This window comes from Elgaria multicarinata, chromosome 2 (genome assembly GCF_023053635.1).
Source record: "Elgaria multicarinata webbii isolate HBS135686 ecotype San Diego chromosome 2, rElgMul1.1.pri, whole genome shotgun sequence".
Classification (NCBI taxonomy): domain Eukaryota; kingdom Metazoa; phylum Chordata; class Lepidosauria; order Squamata; family Anguidae; genus Elgaria; species Elgaria multicarinata.
The window spans coordinates 72,220,595-72,245,137 of record NC_086172.1 but is presented as its reverse complement, the minus strand read 5'-3'; the positions used below and the strand labels follow the sequence as shown (position 1 = coordinate 72,245,137).

Below are 24,543 nucleotides of genomic sequence, written 5' to 3'. Positions count from 1 at the left end.
GTTTACAGTTTTCTTAATGCTTTCTGAAAATCAAAGGAAGACAGTATTCCCTATGAGCCACCACACCATTTTCCATGTGGTACCATTGCTTATTGATCAAAGCGGGATGATACACCTCAGACTACAGCACCCAGAGCATAGATGCTCTTTTGTTTAGATGTTCTAAAAGCAATGAACAAAGATCACATATTGTGGTCTGGAAAACAACAGCCGTTTCTTCTACACACACACACACACACACACACACACACACACACACACACACACACACCAGATGAAATCTGGTGACTTTGAATCATTTTGTTTGTTTTTGTAATTGATACCATAAACAGGGTGGGTGTTCTTTGACATGTTCACCCCAGTTTGAAATTCCGTACTAGGAGAACTCCAAGATTTGGAACACATTGTCCACATGGGCACCAAATTCCTACTTTCAAATGCTGCACTGCAGAGGTGCGGAACCTCTTTCAGCCTGAGGGCTAAATTCTGTATTGGAGAAGGAGCTGAATCCCAGGGGGTGGAGCCAGTGTGGTGTAGTGGCTAAGGTATTGGACTGGGAGTCGGGAGATCCGGGTTCTAGTCCCCACTTTGCCATGAAAACCCACTGGGTGACTTTGGGCCAGTCACAGACTCTTAGCCCAACCTACCTCACAGGGTGGTTGTTGTGAGGATAACATGGAGAGGAGGAGGATTATGTATGCTGCCTTGGGTTCCTTGGAGGAAAAAAGGCGGGATAAAAATGCAACAAATAAATGTAAATAAATGAATAAAATGGGAAAAGGGGTGGGAGCAAAAACATTAATAATAATAATAATAATAATAATAATAATAATAATAATAATCATCCACCAGCCTGTTTTTAGCTTAAAGCTCTTACTACCTGTATTTCAACCTTCTGGAATGGGGAAAACATGCACAAAGGCTGGGAAACCACCAAACAATCATGGGACAGGGAAAAGCGGAATAACCCAGACAACTGAATGGGTAACCCAGGGGGCCAGATTTATGCATGATCATTATGTTTTATTACATTTTGTTTTATTCTATTTTATTTAACACACACAGCCCCCAGACCTGAGGTTCTGCATTCGTGCTGTACTGTGACTGCATTTGCGATTTTTTGAAGTCTAAAAAGATCTGGCAAGGACTGAGTAGATAAAAGTGGAAGGGTTGGAAAAGAGGTGATAGAAGGTTTTAAAAAGAAAGGTGGCATGGGCTAAAGCAGAAGGGGCAAGAGGACAGAAACTACAAGCTAATGGAAAAGAGCAGGCTTATAAGGGCTGTAAGATGGCTTTCATTTGTGAGCTTCCCACAAATGTTTTTTGTGAACTGAAGAAGTTTCTACCTGGACTAGTCAATTGAAATGATGGGCTGTCTTTTTTTTTTTGGGGGGGGCATCCCTCTCACACAACACCTCCTTTTCTCTGATCTGTTTACTCTTATAATCTTCTCTTTGACCCTCTTTCCTTACCCCTCTTAATATAATTGCCAGATCTGCCCTTGATATCACAATGAAACATTTCAGGCGGATATGTCATTGACTGCCATTGGCTTAGCTGCTATGATGTCACAGATCGCCTGGTGCATCTTAGCACCAGGCAGGTGAATGCAAAGAAAAACTTTGGATATTCTAGAATCAAAAACAATTTTAAAAAATCAAGGCACTTGACTATACCACAGGCTTTCAAATGATAGTTTCTGGTGCAAATCAGTTGAGTGGAATTGGGATGGAGATTAGAGAGATATCTAATGAATGGGAAATTGAACCAAATGCCATCTATTTGGTTCAGTTTTCATTTGTCCCAGTATAAATGGAAAGAAAAACAATTGGGTACATTCATGGCATTCAGGCATAGAATCAAAGAATCATAGAATCACAGAACAGAAGGGGCCTACAAGGCCATCGAGTCCAACCCCCTGCTCAATGCAGGAATCCACCTTAAAGCATCCCTGACAGATGGCATCCAGCTGCCTCTTGAGGGTGAGGCTTACCTGTCTCTGGCAGCAGCAGGTGCTGACTCCATCCCTCTGGCACACAGCAAGTCCCTCCCATTGAGGCCACCATTTTTTGTGGTAGCCCCTATTCCACCACCCCTCTATGTTTGAGAATGCTACTGTATTGGGGTTCTGGAGAAACAAAATGGTGACCAGGGCCAGTATGGTGGTGCACATGCCAAATTCCCACACCGAGCAGGGCCCTATTAACAAGAACCCCCAGGACTTGCTCCCCCTCTTCATCATTGTCACCTGCTTGTTCACCTGCTTCTTGTTCTGCCCAGACAACAGTGGTGGTGTGAATGAGGAGCAGTTAGATGCCACTACTTGCTTGCTCACTGGCTTTCTGCCTGGCAACCAAGCATGTGGTAGCAAAGATGAGGAAGAAGACATAATAATGCCAGTGAGAAAGTTGACTCACTGTGGGAGAGGGTCCCATTGAGGATGTCAGGAGGAGCTGCTGGTGTTATGTACATCTGCAAATCTTAAAACTGGAGTATAAAATTACATAGTACAAAGTGGGAAAAAGAAGATTGACATTTTTTAAAAGAGAAGTTATAGCCAGCTACCAAAAAAATGAAAAAGAATGAAGAGAAATTCCTAAACATTCCACACAGAGTCTCTCTCAGCATAACCTGTTCCAGGAAGGACTTCAACCTACACGGTAACCCTAACCTCTTTAAATATTGCCTACTGTATGTTCCTTTCACGATTATCAATGAAATACTTGTTTTCTGGCAGGCACTGTGCCCTTGATCACATCATCCCAGCAAAAGACTTGCTTAGGGGCTGGATGTAGGGAAGGGGGAGAGCAGTGAACAGCAGCAGCACTGGGAGATGTGGATGGTAAATGTCAGAAGTAGGTAGGCCCAACAAATGTAAACATTTGATAACCAAATTTTGTCTTCAGATACAGTATATATATGAAATAGTCTCTTACGTAAAAGTAGAGATTGTATTCATACAATGGGTCTGATTTTCTTTTGGTTAAAAAACCAAACCAAATAACCACCCACAAACATCACAAAGATACTCAATTATATTTCATGGCACAATTCTCTTTTTGTTCTGGAGGAACAAGTAAAGTAAACTCTGCCACTTGAGGCTTTAACATGGGTCTGTGCTTGCTAAACCAACCTTCTATTGTGTCCTCCAGCTACTGGATTTTGTCGTTATGTGAGAATGCAAAATGTACACAAGCTTTTCATTAGGGCATATTTTCACCTTTCATGCCAGGGTCTCTCTGATACTCCCATTCCTGAACCACAGGAAACAGACTCTGTACTCTACCAGTATGTGCAATTTAGCCTACCTCAACTCAGTGCCCTCCAGATATCTTGGACTGCAACTTGGTTATGCTCCTCAGGCTCACAGTTTGGGCATACTTTTGGGCCTGAACCTGAATGCCCATGTCTGGGAGGCGGCCAGGAGTACATTTGAGCAGCTGAGGCAAGTGCGCCAAGTGTGCTCCTTCCAAAACACATCTGATCTAGTCACACCTGCCTTAGGACATCTGTTTGGTCTACTGTAACATGCTCTACATGGGGCAGCCTTTGAAAACTATTCAGGATCTTCAAGTGGTCCAGGATGCTGCAGCCAGATTACTGCAGATTGTTACAGGGAACACGAGTCCCTTGTTACAGCAACTTCACTGGCTACCAGTCTGCTCCTGGGCAGAATTCAAAGTGCTGTTTCTGATCTATAAACCCCTATGTGGTTTGGAACCAGGTTATCTGACAGACTGCCACCTCCCATATGAGCCTGCCCAGTCATTAGGATTGGTGGTGACCTGAGAGAGAGGCTTTTTGCTGGATGCTATCAGGTTGTGGAACTCCCTCCCAAGGGAGGTTAGGCAAAGACTTCATTATTCAAAAATGCCTTTGGCCTGTAAGTGGGTCTGTGGGTTGGATGTTGTTTTCATTCTGTAACTGATATTTATTATTATTATTATTATTATTATTATTATTATTATTTAATGTATGTTATTGTTTTAATCTATTTTAAATAGGTTTCTAAGCTGTTTTGAGTACCATTTTTTGGTAGAAAGGCAGGGTATAAATCATATTTTTAAAAATATATAATATATATATATATATATATATATATATATATATATATATATAAACTTCCACCATTCTCAGCCAGCGTGGCCATGCTGTCTGGGATTGATTAGAGCTGAAGTCCAACGCATCTAGAGGATGCCTCGTCGGGGAAGACTGGTATATATAATTTGAAAAAAGCTTCTGCGGACCCTTATTATATTACCAGTTTTAGGACCACCACTTTTAGGACATCTAAAGTGGTGGTAGCTACTGAAATGGTCTGAAATACCCATATTTTGTAGGATAGGATGAGTCTAAAGTTGATTCCCACATCTGCTTTGCTCATGAATGTTTGCCTTTTTCCTATCCAGATCCTACCAAGCATCCTTGGGGTCCTGCGCAAGGCCCCTAGAGGTCAATGGGTAAGCCATTATAATTAGATGTCTAGCAGCCCATTCATCCACTTGGTCCATCCTTGCCATAAACATATTGAAAGTAAACTACTGCTACTAGCTACTGAACTAGAGAGCAGCAGGACTCTCCTTAAATATGCTTGACTGTGCAGATAAAGGAAAGAACATGGGGTGAAATATATACCCTTGATTCCACCCAGACCAGAATATATATCAAGTATTTGCAACTACTATTGTATTTATTTAGGGAATACAACAACCAGGAACATGCAGTCATTCAATAAAGTACAGGAAATCATGTTTCTACTGAATACATAATTTATTAAAAAGAGTTTTAGACTACCTTCAACCCAGTGAGTCCCAGGGCTGTGCACAAACATAAAATTACACAACAACAATATCATAACCACAATAAAACATCAGCTATAAAAGTGAGAATTAAAGCAAACATCCTCCACCCCTTCAAGCAGCAAAAACAAACACAGTCTGACTGCACTCCAGAACAAATTAAATGCTCTGGCAAATAAAAGTATTTTAATTTGGCACCAAAATGAATACAACAGTTGGGGATCTTCCTGAAGAGGGTATTCCAAAGTTTGGACAGCACAGAATAGATCCTTTCCTCTGTGGCCTCACAATGCACTTCTCTTATCGAAGGCATTCAGAGACGGACTTCATCAGAGACTCTGGCAAATTAGTACGTGAGGAGGTACTCTTTAAGGTATTTGGGTCCTAAGCCTTGAATTGGGCTCAGAAATGAGTAGGCAGCCAATATAATTCTTTATAGAATTGTTATAAGGTGGCTTTACCTAGAGAGACCAGTCAGAATTCAAGGTACTGAATTCTGCACAAGTTGAAGCATTTAGACCATGTTCACGGGCAACCACAGGTACAACATATTACAATAACTTAACCTGGTGCTTATCAGATATACTGACTTAGCACATCTAACTCTTCCACCAGCTATCTTGATCATCAGCCATTTTACCACCTCCTTTTTTAGCTCTCTCTGCTCTGCTCACTGAGCTTCTCCATTGACACTTCCCACCTGCCATTCACTCTAACCTCACCTACTATTCCATCTAACTCTCCTGCTGTCCATCTTCTCCAGCTCATTCTGTTATGCTGCTTATCCAAACTATGAGATATAAGCAGAAGCTGACATTTTGCACACCGATGTTATAATCTTGCCAAAGTTGGCGGCATGCAAAATGATGACTTGCTGTGAATGGTTCAGAGATAACCTGTTTGCCATGGAAGCATGCTTGAGTCAGGGCAGGAAATAAAAATCCCAGGCTAAGAGCAGAGTAATTGAAGACCCATCCCCGAAGATCTCATAGCTTGTTATTGGGGAGAAGCTACAAGGTGCTGAATCCTGAAATATAACATGGATAAAACCATGTGCACGTCAAGTTTAAGGTCACTTTCAGATGCCACAATCTGGCCCCCTCTCAATTCACATGCACACCTCTGTAAAACTTTTGTACTGTCTGTACGACTTGCTCTTTAGTTCAAACAGAATAGCTCTCTGACTGGTCCTAGGGATGTGCTCCACATATTTCTAGATTGACTGCTTAGTGCCATGAGAATACTTTGTGTTGTCATTGAAAAACTTCCTCTCAGCTTTGGGGGATGATTCACACTTTGGAAACAAGACCTTGTAATCCAGTCAAGAATTGTATATCCCCTGTGAAATGCCATACCACACAGGAAGTGTTTTATCCTTCGACAGCCGCCTTGTCCTTTTAAGAGAGGGGAATCAACAACTGAGGAGAAATACTGGGGTGGAGGGTGGGGGAGAGAGAAATAACTGGGGAGGAAAAATTGGACTCCTCCATGTCCAGTTCTTCCTACAGAAACTTTCCGTTCACATACAGAGAATATCTGTTGCTTTCCTAAACTCTGTATGCCCCCAAAGGATCTGGGCAAGACAAAAATCTGCTCATGCTGAAACTACATCCTGTATTCCCCTTTGTCAGCAAAGTGTACTGTAAACATCCAGGGGCTTCCATAGAAGAGAGGAGAGTGTATGATAGGATTGTTGCCCATGCAGAAAAAGCAATGTGAATTCAAACACACACAAAGGATCCAGACAAGGACTTTGCATGCAGACTTCCCTCATGCTGCTAGTAAATACTGTCAGTTAGGGACATCAGAGAAATCGGCAAGTCATGTTTTTATGAATTCAGTCTGCAGATTTTGCAATGAACCAGCTTTTTATGAAACAGATGGATTCCATGGACTTGCAGACCAGTTTTTAACTTTTTGGGGAGATTTGTAAATGTGCTAAGTGTAACAAAGTGTAACTAATGTGGATTAGTGTATTTGTGAATTTGCGCTAATGCAAATTTGTGCTAATGCAAATTTGCACTACAACAAAATTCTGGTTAAAAATATGTAATTCCACCAACCTGACAATCTGCAAAAAACAGGCATATATGGATGGTGATATATAAGAAGGAGATGGTGATATATAGGTAAAAGCTCTGCAGGGGGACTGCAGGGGGAAAGTAAGCACTTCTTGCTTTCCACACCCCTAACAGCCAGAATTCATACTGCTGAAATTACCCTGGGGTGGTTACTGCTGGACCTGCCTCCTAGCTGCTGAATCAGGGAGGAATTGGGCTTTTAAGATGTATGACAGAAGGAAATCCAGTAGTATCTTCCAATGGCCAGACATGTCCCCAATGCAGACAGGGGAAGGGGAAGAGTGAAAGGATCTTGCTATCATCCCCTCCCCTTCTGATCCTTTCCATGCGGCAAAGGTCGGTTCGCTTCCCCTTCGCCTCTGATAGGATAGGGTGGCCTTTCTATTAAAGGAAACACATGCAAACTTGGAGCTGAAATCCCCCATCTTCAACCTTTCAGTGGCAAAAAGAGGAGGGCTACAGGGCCCTTCTAACTCATCACACTACCTTCCTTCATTGGGGCACAACCAACTGAAGTAGTTGGCTATTGAAAGACCCAGGGTGCTTCCAGACAAGCTTTCTACCATGCAATTGTACTGCCTTGTTCTTGGAATTTTAGGGGGGGGGGGAGAGACAACAACGTCTCCCACACTAGAGGCCTTCAAGAGGCAGCTGGACAGCCATCTTTCAGGGATGCTTTAAGGTGGATTCCTGCATTGAGAAGGGGGTTGGACTTGATGGCCTTATAGGACCCTTCCAATGCTATGATTCTATGATTCTCTTTACAGGTGTTTTCCTATCACTTCCTCAATCATTTTTCTTGTCCAGAAAAAAAAAAGTTCAGGATAAAAGAATGGAATAGCTGCAAAATCCCCTTTTATTGGGCTAGAAACCTTTTATCCCAGTGAAGAAGGCTTAGGGTGAAATTGGGCAAAAGAGAGGATGCAGTGAAAGGAGAGTTTGGCCAAGGGAAAGGGATGGTATGAGACGATTTGGGTGATGCGAGTAAGAAGGGAAGAAGATGAATGGAGATGGAAGCAACAATCATTTCTTTCCCAATGAAAGGAAGGGTTCTCGGCAGAGAACTGGACTTGGAGGAGTCCAATTTCTCCTTATCGCCAACCAAAAGGACTCCTTTCTACACTGAGGGGGGACTCCTGCTTTACCGCTGAAAGGATCCAGGGGTAGGGCCTTGAAGGATGTTCCTCCGGTGGTGTGCACCCTCAAAACCTACTGCTGCTTACTCACCCACCCCACCAATCTTTTTGGCAGCAAGGAAACTTGGCACCTACCACCACCACCCCCCAGAAATTATTGGTGAGTCTCAGAGAAGCAGCAGGTATAGTGAGACTATGCATGGAAACTAGAATGGGAAGCGGGATTGAGACTGGGACATGGGGCTAGTCACAGCCAAAAAGGGCATCAAAATTTGAACCCGAATGGTTCTCATAACTATTTGGTATACGAGGCTGCACCATATCATTGATTTGAGAGTCACAATGGCTCAGCACATCTGGGGGTTGCTGCTTTTCTGCAAAAAAGAAGTAGAAAAGTAAAGGGTGTATTGTGTGAAAAGGCCTGGAATTCTACGTGGAGAGAATTACGAGCTTTGGTAAGCTTACGATGGTAGGACAGCCAGCTGACAGAGGCTCTGTGAGGTGAAACACCCCACCTAGTCAGGTCAAACCTTGACGATTTCTTCAGACTGGGAGTTCAGGTTCACAGTATTAAAAGCTGTCCAGAAAGTTTCCTGAGTGATGATTTGAAGTTTTGCCTTCCATAATGAAACACAACATACTATCCATTGACATTTTGAGACAGATACTGGATAAAACTACCTTCTGTGATTAACGCTCAGATCCACCAAGCTTAATATGGCCCACAGTAGAAGAGCCAGGTGTCCTGCATTACAGAGGAGTGTCCTCTGTTTTGGAGAGCTGGCAGAGGATAGTCCTCCATTTGAAGGTGTCCTGTTTGATGGGTTGTCCAATTCAATTCCAGTTTAAAGTCAAAGAACCAAAAGGAGAGAGAGCAGCAGGGGCCTTGAAGTTGCCCATCCACAATTAGCACCTGGACAGGGTCACCTGCTCAGTCTTCTCCACTTTGGTGAGATGTCTTGCATTTCTATTTAAATTATAGTTATTATTTTTAAATTGGCCCTTACATATATGCAAACGTTATGCAAACTGGTGTCCTTTTTTTTTTAGTGCTATCGTTCTTTTTTTGGTGATGGACAAGTGACCACCCTACTCACCAGCCATGGAGCATGGCCCACCTAGACCATGATAAACTGTCTGCCTTGATACTGTGAAACACACGGGATTATCATACACCTTACAAGCCACAATGGCCAGAAGGTTCCATTTAGTTTGGTGGGTCACAAATTATACAAGTCTGTTCTTGATGATATCATCTTTGCACTGAGTCAATAGAAGAAGTATAAATTATTGCCACCCAGTCAAACAGTTATGGAATATTCTTCCCAAAGCATTTCCCAGAAGTTGTTAAAAGACCTTTACATGTGGACTATATTTTAGTAATGCAGAGGAATCTGGAGTTGATTGGTTTTAACTTGGTATATTTTATTTCAGTCCGATCTTTGTATACACTTATTGCTTTAGAATATTGAGTCTTGCCCTGGGGATAATGTAAGCTACAAAACAAAATAAAAATAACAGCAACACCAGTTGTACCTTGTCTTTTTAAACAAAACAAAACATTCTGTTCCTGTTTCTTTATATCAGGTTTGTCTTAATGGTGTTTATTTCCCTCCAATGACAACTGAAATGATATCGATTCTCAATTATTAATTAGAAACCATAAGTTACTAACTAGTATGTTGATAACCCAACAGTTCTAGAGTATTATATGACTAAATTGCTGATCTGCTCTGTCGTAGTGGAACTTGGCAGACAGAGGTATCATGGTCTCTTAGGCTGCTGTTGGTTTATCTGCACTTACATCATAGATGGACTTGGCAGCCTAGGGCCAGTCAGCCAAGTGCTAAGGGAAACTAGTACGCCTTAGAATCTGAGTTCCATGATCGATAAGCAACTTTTGTTTGCTTACTATAAGAAACAAAATTCGCTTATTGACCTTGGAAATCAAATTCCAGGGTGCCTGGCCAAGCTCTCTGTGAAGGTTCTGAAAATGCTCAGTAGGTTGGTACGCACAAGGTGTCATTTGAAATACCTTGGAATCTGGGCAGTACTGGGGAAAAATATTCCCCAGCTTCTAAAGTGTTTCAAATGACATCTAAAGGATTCAAATAAAGTTAGTGTTTTCAGAACCTTTGATTGAAACAGGCAGACAGAGGACATTTGCTGCTTATGGAGTGCAGTGATGATCACAGTTTAGGCTATAGATTTTAAATAGATTTTGATTAGAGTGTTGTCACTGGTTTAATCAATATTGATGGTGCTATTGTCAATTGTGTACTTCACAATTCCATCATTTTCTCAGAGATTCCTTATGGTTAAGGAAACATCGATGTAAACATCTAGATCTTCTACTCACAAGGATGAATCCCATGAGTCATCCAGACCCATGGCTACTATAGGAATGCCATCAACTACCCCAGCTGCCATCCTTGCATAGCACTGATGGGGACAGAGTTAGGGTCACCAGGTGTCCTACTTTATAGTCATCATTTGTGGAGAGAGGACAGAGGACAGTCCTCTATTTGAAGGGATCCTTTATTCATGGACTCTCCAGTCCAAGTCTGCTTCAAAGCACCATGAGAAAGGAGAGCAGGGCCTTGAAGTTGACCATCCACAGTTAGCACCTGGGCAGCACACTGAGCAGGCACACAGGTCACCTGGTCAGTCTTCTCAACTCTGGTGACATGTACTGTGTTTCTATTTAAATTATTGTTATTATTTCTAAATATGCAAATATTATGCAAACTGGTGCTCTCTGCTTTTAGGTGGTGCAAAAAAAAAGTCCTCTTTTTTGGCAATGTATAGGTGGCCACCCTAGACAGAAGGGAGGTGGAGCCACTGACAGTTCTACAGTACACCATTGTAAGGGCCTTTTGGACCTTCTGTCTGTCCTGTACCTTTTGCAGTTGTGAATCTACTTTTGTGAAGATCTATCTTACCTATACAACTAGTGACCCATCAAGCCAAATAAAGCCCACTAGCCATAAGGGATGTCCTGCTAGTTACTTGGCAACCCTATTATTTTTACAGTCAAAGAAGTTAAGAAAAGAGTACATTCATTGTGCCTATTGCAGACAAACATACATGGCAGATGGGGAAGTTTGGCTTTGTGTGTCATAAGCTGGATAGGCGTGCAATTGTGTACACACTGTGCACAAGTGGTACAGTGCCAGAGGTCAGCAGGGCTAGGCAGTTGCTGAGGTCCAGACCCATTAATGGACCACCCAGCTGAAAACCAGTGCCACCATCTTGGCTTTCAGCACTTATATCTGGCCAGGCCTTGCTCCCCATTATTTGTGACAGTACAGGGGACTCTGAGACAGTTTCCGCCAGTTCCCTCTGCCTTTGCAACCTTCATTTCACCACCACCCTCTGACACCTAAGGGGTCTTCCTAGGCCAAGATGTATGTATGGGTGTTCTCCCAGGGGGTAAAGCTGGCTGATTCCACTGCACTTCAAGTATAATATATATTTTGCCTGCAGCAGTACGAACCATTGTTTGCATCAGTGTAGGTAAAGTGGCTTAACAGAACCAAGCAGTGCACTCTAAAGCCTCAGGCTCCCATCCTTATAATGAGGAAAGCTATCTGTTCAGGCCTAGGTGTCACAAAACCAGCATATGTTAAATAGCATTCCTATTAGAGTTTAAGTTACTTTGCCCTAAATGTGTGGAAGAATTTCACAAGGCTTGTTAAAACAGACACGCATACTTATTGGGAGTCTAATATTCCCTGGCGTTTTCAGACTCCCCCTGCTCGCACTGATCTAACACTGGGTAGATTGTTCTTTTTCTTTCTCTTTGGTCTACGAAAGTTAAGTTTCTTCTGTGCTACAAGGAGAAAGGGGAATAGCTCTGGTGGAATTAATAACCAGCATGATCTTTAATTACAGGACATGTGCTGCAGATGCCTGGAGAGAGCTACAATTACCCATCTGACAGAAATAGTCATGTCGCACTTCAGACAGGCAAGCTACTGTTTCACCTCTACATGCACTGATTGGCCACCTCAAGGCAGCTGTCAGGATGTGTAAGGCACAGCGCTGGCCTGAGCCCCATTTAAAAAAGAGGAGGGGGCAGAGTGTGTCTTGTGCCCGCCACCTCATTGATTCAGGAGAGGCCTTTGCTGAAAAGCAATACCATGGAGGACACATGGAATTTATAATTCCATTTATTCAATTACTGCCTGGGGCAGGGTAGTAGGGAGGCCACAAACAACACGGGATTCACTTCCTGCCTGGGTAATGTTGTTAACAGCACAAGACAGAAAACACAGCCCTTCTCTTTCAGGAAAAGACAGGCTTCTAAGACAAGGCGAAAGACCTTTGCCTCAGGCTACTTCTTTTCATTTAAACCATCCTTACACATCAGCTCTCTGTCTGTTCTCTGGCTGGTCTCCTGGCCTAAGCTTCATCCATCATACGCTTATCCAGGCAGGAAGCTCCTCAAACAAGCATTTCATCAAGACTGTTATTAGCACTCGGGTCAATCACAAGCCCTTTGACCAAAAACCAGATGCTAACCAAGCCCAAAGTCTGGATTTGTTCCCCTCAACTAAAACGGTTTATCTGGAATCATCCTTGGTGCATGGCCCATGATCAAGATGCAGAGATTAAGAGAGTCTCCAGTAGGAAAAGAATGTGAAAAAGGAGGAATTGTGTCACCTAAAAAGAGGATATAAATGAAATGCTTGGCACGTTATTTCCTCCTGAGGATTATGGGGTCAAGGAAGAGATCCATAAACAAACCATCAATCTGTCCAATGGCTTCAGCAGGAAACAGGCCCTTTGGAGGGTAAGGGATTGCCCCAGATCTCACACATGGAGGGAGCCACATCAACGCTGATAATCAACATTGATGGATAGCGTTAATGGGTATCCTCTCTGAACAAGTGTGTGTATATCAGGGATATACCTGTCTAAAGGACCTTTAAGCATTGATTTATCCCAAATAGGCACATCACACAAGTCTATTCCCAAAAGGGGCTGGTTTATTGAACACTCAAGAATGAAAAACGTATACATGCATTACTTTGGGAATTAGTTGGTTGGTAATAGTCTCAGGTAGGCACATATAGGGAGGGAGAGCCTCTCCCTATATGTGCCTACCGGAGAGTTGAGATCTGTTGGAGGAGTCCTCCTCTGCATCCCACAAATGCAAGACATACGCTATGGTGGGACGTGGGAGAGGACTTTCTCTGTTGGGGCACCCTGACTGTGGAATGCCCTCCCCTTGGAGGGCCAACTGGCGCCAACACTGACTTTATTCCAGCACTAAGTAAAGACATGGCTTTTTAACAAAGCCTTTGATGGCTAAATTCACCAAGGTTTCACATTGTTTTAACTGTTTTAATTGGTTTTACTGCTTTTAAACTCTATACTGGTTTTAGCTTGATTAATGGCTTAATTTGTTTTTAGCTGTGTATATGTATTGTTTTACATATGGCTGCAAGAAAGGAAAAATGCTATTTTGGGCTGCATTAATAGAAGTATAGCTTCCAAATCACGTGAGATACTGGTTCCTCTCTATTCGGCCCTGGTTAGGCCTCATCTAGAGTATTGTGTCCAGTTCTGGGCTCCACAATTCAAGAAGGACGCAGACAAGCTGGAGCGTGTTCAGAGGAGGGCAACCAGGATGACCAGGGGTCTGGAAACAAAGCCCTATGAAGAGAGACTGAAAGAACTGGGCATGTTTAGCCTGGAGAAGAGAAGATTGAGGGGATACATGATAGCACTCTTCAAATACTTAAAAAGTTGTCACACAGAGGAGGGCCAGGATCTCTTCTTGATCCTCCCAGAGTGCAGGACACAGAATAACAGGCTCAAGTTAAAGGAAGCCAGATTCCAGCTGGACATCAGGAAAAACTTCCTGACTGTTAGAGCAGTACGACAATGGAATCAGTTGCCTGGTGAGGTTGTGGCCTCTCCCACACTAGAGGCCTTCAAGAGGCAGCTGGACAACCATCTGTCAGGGATGCTTTAGGGTGGATTCCTGCATTGAGCAGGGGGTTGGACTCGATGGGCTTGTAGGCCCCTTCCAACTCTGCTATTCTATGATTCTATGATTGTTGTATAATTTAATCTGTACACTACCCTGAGAGCCTAGTAATATAGGGTGGGTTACAAATGTTCAAATAAATAAATAGTCATTATATGTATGGCCCTTTCAACACCTAAGGATTATCCCAGGAAAATGGAGGGATCCTCCCTGCCTGCTCTTGGGATCCCCTGTGTGTCATTTGGATGTACAGGGATGATCCCGGGATGATCCTGGGGAAAAAGGCAGGTGTAGAAATGGCCCATGATGGACGTAATCAGTGCAGGACAACATCAAATCCCCTTCACCCTTCTTAATGTGGATATCATTCTAACTAGACTCAGAATTACTGAAGAAATACCACCCCCAAGTTGCATTGCAGAGGATCTGAAATTATTTTGCCATACAGATGGCTTTTGAAAGAATAATATGAATATTTAGGACTTTTCTCCCCCAGCTGAGTGGAAATATGACTAACACAGAGTGCAATGAGAAGGAAGGTGGTGGTGGTGGTGGTCTCAAATGAACATTCAGGCCGCATGATTCTCAGAGTCTTAAGAAAGGCCTAGTAGGGAAGGTGAGCTGGGATTGTGTGGAAACTGAAGGCACACATAGCAGTGAAGTGTTATGCAAATCGTGGCTCTTCGCCATCCCATTTTATTTCACACAGGAACTTTGGCAACCGCTGAGCTAAGTGTACAACAGGAAGGAAGCTGGTCTTTAAAAAGAGGTGAAGCAACTTCTCCCCAGAGGAAGAAGACTTTTAATTCATGCCCCGCTCTGCTCCTGTCCTTGGGCTGTCACAGCTGCGGGCTGTAAAGCTATATCCATCTCATGCCTTTCCCCCTTCAAAGACAACTCTCTGTAGAGTACGGAGATGCTGCTGCTATGCTAAAGGTAATCCTCTAGAGGCAACTCCCCCCACCCCCCACTCCCCCCCAGCCTTATTCAAAACCCGCAGAGCATGAAGCGCAGAGCATGGAGCTGGGCCCTGGCGTCCATTTGCCATTCAGAAAGCAAATCCACTGAGGCAGCTTTGAAAATGAAAAGGAGATTGATAAACGCTGTCAGTTTTGCAAAGATGAGAGGTTGTTGTTGTTGTTGTTGTTGTTGTTGTTGTTGTGTGTTCGTTAAAGTGCCCTGGGATGGAATAGAAATATCCTGGCACTGGCAAATATGGGCGTTAGGGACAGAGAATGTCTAAAAGACTCCAAGTCATAAGTTGAAAAGGAAAGAGTTATGGCTTCCTCCCCTGTGGCCATAACTTCCTTCCTTCCTGCTGACAATGCTTCTAGAATAATCTGGGAGAAAAGGAGACAGGTTTTGTTTGTTTGTTGTTGTTTTTTAAAAAGTGCAAGCAATGTTAAAAGGAGCCTTTGGGGGATTTGGTGGGAGAAAATGGGGGAGGTTTAGAGAGAAGACTCAACAAAACCCCAAGCTGGATTCTGAACACTTTATGGATAACTCGCTTCACCCCCTCCACACCCTCGCAACTGCAATGCTGCAGAACATGAATGGCCAGGTCCTCTCACTGATGGCACAACTCCAGAGCACCCTTTAGAAGGATCACCCTAGCAGCAGGTCAGCCTGTCAATGTTGAAAGAGGACCAAAGGCTGACTGAGCAGCTTTTTGGAAAAAATGAACAATCAGCAGTGGAAAACGCTGAGATGATAATCTCAGGCAATTCTCAATTTGCACTGGGGTGGGAGCCCAGCTTGAGAGCATTGATTCAAACCACTGGCATTGTTTGGAGGTTAAGTAACTGCAAACAGAGGAGAAGCTTAACATCCGAGGCAGCCTTGCTAAGCTAATGCCTTTCAGATAGGACATCCATAATAGCGGGTCCATACTTTGAAATGGTCACATGATAGTTGCAGTCACCAAAAGAAAAGTAGCATGTATCAACCCTGAGCTTACCAAAGAGGTGATGAGAAAGAGCTCTGTTTGAAACCCTGGAGAGCTGCTGCCAGTCAGAGTAGGCCACAGGTGTGCTGAAAGTAGATGTCAGGATATCTTGTTTTTACTTCAACTCCCAGCGTTCCATATCATTGGCCATGCTGGCAGAAGATTCTTGGAGTTGAATTCCAAAACATCTACAGGTTTACCTTCTGCCTCCTCTTGGAGTAGACAACAGCATTGGTCTCAGCCTTTCCCAACCTTGGATCTTCAGACATTGTTGGAGTACAACACCCATCATCCTCAGTCAGCATGGCCAATGGTCAGGGTTGATAGGAATTGAGGTTCAACAACATTTGGGATCCAAGATTTGGAAAGGCTGGTTTGGATGGATGGTCTGACCCAGTATAAGGCAGCTCATATGTTCCTATCCATGCTGCCAATGAATAGTTCTTCACGGTCATTTTTGCAAATAAAACTGGCACATATCATGCTTGAACTGGCCCTATTTAAATTATACTAATGATTTCTAAATGTGAATATATTTGATTATACAAATTTTATGTAAATAGATGGCATGACACCCTCCATGGATGTCTACTCCTAGGTGGTTTAAGTCAGGGTGAGCAGATGGTGATGAGAAACAGCCTTATATAAAAACAAAGTTTGAGGTGAGTTTCAGAGATTTTGAGAAAAGAAAAAAAGTTCCAACAAGATTTACAAAAAAATTCAAGGAAATGTGTGTATATCTGCCTGGGAACTACAGAAAACATAAATGCATTGCTTATTAGTCCTGTGCTAAGACTATGTATTTTGGTGATCACCTGCCTCTTACCAGCATCAGATGTCCTGCAGCTTGTCTAGATGGCCACTTTTCCCCGTGGTAGCTTTGGAGCGGCAGCAGGTGATCTACATGACACAGCTGCCACTCTGAAGCGATCCTGGGGTAAAGCTACAAAGCTCTGCTCTAAGAAAAGTCGGGCACTTACCCTGACTGTTTTAGCTTGGAGCTGCTGCAAGGCATGCCATGGGCAGGAAAGGTGATGGACCAGCAAGCCAAAAGGTTGCTGGACCACCTCCGTGCCTCTGTGGACCCTTGTTTTTTTAAAAATAAAATAAAACTAAAGGGGCTGTGGATATTCTGAGAGGGGAAACACCCTGTTCCTACCCCTTGTTTCTTCCCATTTAGTTGTAAATGTGACCCTTTGCATTTACAGCTGAAAAAAACTACACACAAACAAATATATATATTCTTGGAAGAGGGGGCACAGATGCTTCCAGGTGCCCCTGAACTGCTGCTTGTGTGCTCATGTGGGTGGTCGCAGTGGTGGCGATGACACCTTCAGGAAAGCCCACAATTGCAGTTCTTCCACTGTAGATGGTTAGAAGGAGCACCAATGCAGGGGGCGGGGGGGGGGACACTGCCCAGCACTGCTGACCCAATGCCGTGAAGACGAGGGCCTGCTGAGAGTTTTTACCTGGTGAATATAGTGTCCACACAGTGGGCAAAGCTGATAAAACACATGGTAGAATTTCCACTGAATTTGGGCACGGACCATGGTTCAGTGGTAGAACACACATTTTGGATGCAGAAGGTTCCAGGTTCAATTCCTGGCACCTCAAGTTAAAAAAGCAGGAAGCAGTTGATAGGGAAGATGCTTGAGACCTGATAGAGCAACTGCTAGAGTAGACAATACTGGGTTAACTGGATAAATAGTATTTGGAAAAGCAACATCCTATATTGCAAATGTCAGCTAAAACAAAAAGCCAAGGCAACTTTGAAGGTTCCTACTTGCATGGAACAGGTTCAGAAGTTAGAAAGAAAGAAAGAAAAATGAAAAAGATACTTAAATAAGGCTAACACAATTTCTCAGGGATGTCTGACACTTCCCTAGCCCACATTTGAGTTTGAAAGAAGTTAAAAGTTTGTTATGTATTACTTCCAAAGCTACCTTTTTTATAGATCACAGGTGGACCACTTGTGGCCCACCAGGAATTTTAGTGTACAACTCCCATAATCCCTTACCATTGGCTAGGCTGACTAGGGGCTGCAGGCCAAAACGTCTGGAGGCCCACAAGTTGCCCACCTCTGCAATAGATTGAGGGCTTTCCGGTTAAAGTACTTTGTAGCAAGCACCAAATTAGAAGCCAAGATGTTAAACATGAGATTTCCCATTAGGACCTTGGGATGGCCTATTGTATCAGTGTCAAGACAGCCAAAACCAATGACTAGAAAGTCTCCTGGTGCAAATTACTGATAGTAAGCTAGCCACTACTTTGGGGCTTACTGGGACGAGAGAGAAAGAGAAGAAGCTCCCTTGAAATAAGCATTTTCCTCATAAGCTGTAAAAAGAAGAAGATGGAAATCATTTTACAACAGTAACACTGCACAAAAAAACTTGATCTGACAGCAATTTTTAGCGGAATGTTTCATTTTAATTCAGAGAGATCCCTGTGGTGAAACATCTGTCAGAGAATAAATTACGTGGGAGGCTGGGCTGCTCTAGAGATTATTCAAAGCAGAATGGCTTTTTTGGATGTCCAGATATGTTCATCCAGCAAACAGGCAGTTGATGCTTTGTTAATGTACTCTCAATTGGATATGGATTTAATGATAGTAATTATGGGAATGTCTTGGGGTAACTTCATTAATATGGATTTCTTGGTTCTGTTGCTTGTTGGTTCTGTATGGCAGGTGTATCACTAGAGGTGTTTTGAGTTATTGGTTGCAAATACATCATCCTGCAAAGCAGGTTCTGAGGTTCTGTTTCTGTATGTATCCTCTCTCTCTCTCTCTCTCTCTCTCTCTCTCTCTCTCTCTCTCTCTCTCTCTCTCTCTCTCTCTTACACACACACACACACACACACACACACACATACACCAGTCCTAACATATGGAAATGTCTTTGTTATTCCTCAACAGATCTCATGATCATTATGAGTGGGCTTCACTTGATGTATTTGCCTGAATGTTTTTTTAAAGTATACAGATGGTCTGTCACCTAAGTCAGAGAGTATGGTCTCCACTCTTGGTTAGAAAACTAAGAAAGCCAAGAAAACTAAGAGTAGGAAATACTTAATAATATAGCCCAGGGAAACATAGGTTATTAGCTCCCAACTATTTGTACTTTGTGAATCTGCTGCAGTAATTATACTGTCCCAAGTGTCTGAGAGAGGATATTAGTCTGTCAACATACTCTTCCTGAACAACTTTAGTACTCAACTTTATAAACTACTCTGCTTTATAACCACAAGAGGTATATTGCAAAAAGATAAGCAAAGGTAATAGGCTGAATTTGGGGCACCTGTGACCTTTCCCATGGAATATGCCTCCCAAAATACAACATTCATCCAGCAACAGCAGTAAGAAACAGGCTCTCTCAAATGCAATTATAAGGGCCATAATTGCCTCAGAAGCCAGTAGGCAACTTCTGGCCTTAAAGATGTTTTGGCCTACAACTCCCATCAACATTACACAGCATAGCCAATGGTGAGGGATGTTGGGAACTATATGCCAAAACATGTGGAGGGCCACAGGTCGTCCACCCCTGCAATAGACCAATCATCTCCCCCTTTCCTATTGGCATGTTTGAAAGGCAATCTGGCACATGCTGCAGATTTAAAATTAGTGCTGTGCTGAAAATTTCTTCCAGATTTTTTTTTATCATTCTCATGCTATTTGATAGAAAAGTTATTGCTTTTGAAAAGAAATGCCGTAGAGAATAAAGAATGGAATTTTGGAGAATTTCTCAGGGATTCAGTTCATGGCTCTTGTGCTTGCCTTACTTATGGGTGGCTGAGGAGTCTGCATGACTGTCCTGTCTCTCATTGTACAACCATCTCCCCAGCAGCTGGTAGCCTCCTCAACTTCCTGTACTTCAGTTAAAGCCCAGGGGAAGACATGGGTAAGTCCTTCCATAGGGCTTTTCAGATCAGGAAGAGCAGGCAGCCCAGAAAGCTGCAGAGCAATTGAAAGGCATGTAAAGAGAAAGATAAAACACACACAGCACCCTTGCCCACTTCGTAGTGATTAGTTAAGTTCCAAGACACCACCAAAAGAAATATCCCTGAGAATAAAGTAAAAAAATGAAAGGCTCTTTCAGGAGGAGAAAAAAAAACTTTCAGGAAATTGGAGGACAAGTTTTGGCACAGCAGTAGCTCCACCTCTTCTTGGAGCTGGACACAACACTGCTCCCTCACGCCTGCATTGTGGAAGATGCAAAATGGAAGCTAGGCTGCCAGCACAGTGTCTGTACAAATAAATAAATATAACCCCTTAAGAAAAAAGAAGCCAGTTGTGAGCCCTACCTGTGAGAAACTGTTGCAGAATTTCTCATTCCCTTGGAGAAATTATCCTTCCAATTTCTCTGCCTACAAACAGGCTAGAGAAATTCGGGACGCAGTTTGTGAACAGCTCTATTTAAAATATGGGCATCCCACAGGCAAATAAGAAATGCATTTGAGATATTAAAGTTGGTTCTTGTTTGATTTGTATGAAACGGATAACATCTCTGGATGACAACCAATAACTCTACCAGGAGATTTCAATCAGGAGGACTTAAATATATACAGAAAACTTTTTACCCGCAGAGAGATATTCTACTGATATGTTGTATTCCACTGAAAAGAAGGATAGGCCAGGTTGCCGGATTGTGGCAGTCTTTTGCCAAATTTATGTCTAAGATTGCATGATAAAACATAATGAAATTATTCAGTTGCTTTTTAAAAAATGAAGTCACGCATAAGCATTTTACTCATTCCTGTTCTACTTATCCCTTAAGGTGTCCAAATCAAAAGAGCCAGTTTAAAAGACCGCAACTTATATTAAAATAAACACAATGGATATAACAAAGATATGATGTTCATGTGTTGAAGAGCTGCCTAGTAAGTGTGAAATATCTGAATTTGACCATACTGTACATGTTTTACATTTGAAGTTAATCATTGCCATTAGAATCCTGGCAGAACAAAAATATGTTAACTACCCACTCAAAGGTCTTCCCCATTCATGCAGCCCATACATGCAGAAGCACCATGGTAACATTGGACACCACTTGATAACCATCTGCTAGTTCCTGGATTTCAGTTACTTCATTTTTAAGCAGCACCTCATGGACATTAAAGAGACGGCGCAGACATTTTACATAGAATCATGAATAGCTTGTGTAAAGTATCCATACTTCTTTTGCTAGATATAGTCCTTATCCTTTTAATAGGATGCCCCTCAGTTTGGTCTGCTGTCATTTTTTCTGACACATTTTAATCTTAATCGACATTACATTCATGGCAATCTTTGATTTTAAAAGTTAGTCTGTTAAGCATGCGTAGTTATGGAGCATTCTCCCCTAGTCAAGTGGGCTGGAGTAGATAACCTTTGGTTCAGATGAACCTTCTGGTTCTGTAGTCCTACAATGTTATGATGAACCAAATTGTTTAAAGCAGGAGATGGTTTTTTTTTTAAAAAAGCCACCACCCTTTGCAGGCCTGGCATCAGCATGTGGCTTGACTGGGCAAGTGCCAGGGGTCCCAAGCCCCACCCAGCAGGCTCTCTGTAGGGCCTATCTTTGCCAATGTGTGCCTGTAGCCTGAGCTGAGAATGCCCTTAAAAAAATCTTGCCTCTTGGTGTAGCAAGGAAGTGTGGAGTCATCATTTTAATCCTTCCCCAAATGCCCTCTGAGTGATGCTACATTGGGGCAAGATTAAATGGATGGCTCCCTTGCTTGCTGCAGTCACCCAGAACTCCTCTCAGGGGTGAGCAAAACAAACGAAAAAAAAAAGAAAAAGAAAAGAAAAGAAAAGAAAGAAAGAAAGAAAGAAAGAAAAGAAAAAGGGATCTTTTAAATGGGGCCTAAATTGTTGCAGGACAGATCAAATCAGCTCAAGAGTAGCCTGTAAAATCCTACCCTAGTGCAACTTGTCTACTAACTATGAATAGATTTAGATGCTTGCTGCTACCCATGATGGACCTGCACATACTGTTGGAGGCACATGATTGCTATGCAACTTGGGAGTGGATGTTTTGTTCACCTATGCCTTATGAACATGTAAAATTGCACATAATATAACTTTACATGTTACTGTACATTGTGAATGTAACAAAAGTTTGTATCGGGTCCGATAACATTTCCCTCCATCCCCCAGCTCCCTCCAAACCATCAAAATGACATGGGAAACCACTTAGATTTAGTTGCATCACCTTGGATCCTATGTTAAGTGAACAGAAGTTCTTACCTCTTCTGCAAAGCCTCTGGTTATGGGGAGGGCTGCACAATTTTGCGTGGTTCCTCCCTCTCCTAGCCTCCCCTTCCATCCCATCCCATGTTGTTCTGAGGCTTCCGTCCATTCCCTTATCTTAGCATCCAAGCTCCAGCACGTGAGTGTGGCAGCATTTGGCCATATAGATAGAGTCAATCAGTATTAAGGCAGACATTGGCTTATTCAAGTGTTCTAGCCTCTCTCATGGCAATGTAGACAAACTCAGAAGTATGAAACATGGGGCGTAGTCTGCAAAAAGTCAAGCAGTCAAAGACAGAAGGAAAGGGGGAAAGGAAGGTGTGTGTGTGTGTGTGTGTGTGTGTGTGTGTGTGTGTGTGTGTGTGTGTGTGTGTGTGTGTTGGTTGTTTGAAATGGGAATTACATTTGCAAAGCTTACAAACAGGATGAGATGGTATTGTATTTACTTTTATGACACTTCCTTTGTGCCATACTATTCATCATATCAGCCTATCATGCAACTATGTGGGCTAGAAGGTAATGTAAAAGCAAGCAAGAGAAGGAAAGAAGGCAGCAGAAACCTCTCATTTCCTCCCCATGTACCCTTGCCAGAGAACCGGAAAACAAGTTCTCAAATTTCATATAAGCTGGATATGGACATACTGAATATCTATGAATTGATATCCCAGCACTCCTTTATGTTAGAACTTAGATACAAATCTTGCTGGGGAATGGGATGATCTATCTAGTTTGCACTGGATACAAGACAGAAAGAACACTCCTATTTATCCCTTGCTACCCTAAACTCCCCTCCCTTCTCCTTGCTCTCTTCCTCTTTTATTGATTTGAAGTTGTAAGATCCTTGGGCAGATGCCAGTCTAATTTTTGCCTATGGAACTTTGAAAAGTGCAATATACACTGAGATGATGATGATGATGATGATGATTCTAGACTGCCATAATATTACCAACTCATTGCAGTTTAATTCCCGTCTTTCTCATACATGTAATATGATCTCTAGCTTGGAATCTACTTCAGTAACCCTGCTGGAAGCCTAAAAGCCTACAACAACTTCTCAAGGACTCACTCAGGACTGACAAACATCAGAGCAGAAACTGGTGTGCATCTGTCTCATTAATCGCCTGCCTGAATCTCCCTGGGCTGAGTTCCTTCCTGGTATAACTTTTCACCAAAGCAGATGGAATTCTGGAAACAGGAAATACACCCCCCTTCCCCTTGTTTTTCTATCACTCCATTGCTGTAAGCTTGTTTCACCAAGGTTCTGAAAACAAAACTGCATTGTGGCTAAATATAGACTGTCAGTTTGGGGCTTGGCGCTCATGTTACATAGAGACAGTTCCCTGTCTGTATATTAGTGAGGTAGTAATGTCCCAGGGGAAAGAGAGAGAGAGAGAAATTACTGGTCAGCTATACTTCTTTATCGTAAATGCAAACAAACACTAAATTAAAAATGCAGTGAATTCTTAGTTTCAGTTATACTTTTTCTATAAAGATTCATAACTGGTAACCTGGAGTTGATCTCTGTAAATGACTGTTGTGTTTGGATTCCTGCCTTGACTTCTACACAGACACTTTCATTCTGCCTGCCTGCTTCTCACACCACCCACACTCATAAATGCAAAGAAAGAAAAGGGGTAAAGTTTCCAGAACATGCTTTAGAAAAGAGATAGCTTTAGAGAGAAATATCTTTCTTAAAGGACAACCCAGCCACCCACCCCAAAGACTTTACATTAAACTTGAAAGTTGCACAGTTGCTGTTATAACACCGGGGTGGGGTGGGAAGGATATTGAGTACTCACGCGGAGCAGATGTTGTACTGTTATGGGGAGTCATCCTTTATGCATTCAAAAATGCCCCCTTTTTTTGCACTGACAGTCTCGCTTTCTTATCCACAATCCAAAGGTGGTTGAAGCAGAACAGCTGGAAGGGCTGGAGAGGGATCGGGAGAAAGCAGCTCTTGTTCAGATGCTTCTTGTCTGGTTCTTGACCATTTACCACTGGAAAAGGAAACAGCACATGTGTCAGTCAGTTTGGCCTCTCCAGCTCACACGCAGAGGGGAGGGGCGCTGGTTTTCAGATAAGCACTGTTTTTTACATTTAGTTTTCCTATCCCACAGCTGGCTAGGACCTTTCCACCTTTAACAAGCAACAAGTTGAGACAAATGCATCTTTCTTCCAAACCAAAAGCTAAGTGCGACTCATACCAGCAATGTATACATAATAATAATAATAATAATAATAATAATAATAATAATAATAATAATAATGGCAATTGTGAACGTAAGAGGGGAAAACTGTTACTTTGTCAAAATCTAAGAGAGGAAGATTTAACAAAAGGACTTTCATTCTTTTCAGCTTT

The 24,543-nt window shown here is 42.6% G+C and overlaps 1 protein-coding gene across 1 annotated transcript in view; it reads right to left on the bottom strand.

Annotated features, from left to right (window-relative positions):
* GYPC (glycophorin C (Gerbich blood group)) overlaps nt 1–24,195 on the bottom strand; it is a 40,480-nt gene extending 16,285 nt beyond the window's left edge. The window contains exon 1 of the mRNA XM_063116700.1: nt 23,984–24,195. Coding sequence (XP_062972770.1) covers nt 23,984–24,017 — 34 coding nt within the window. The 5' untranslated portion in view covers nt 24,018–24,195. The remainder of the gene's footprint in view (nt 1–23,983) is intronic.
* Between the last annotated feature and the right edge of the window lie 348 nt (nt 24,196–24,543).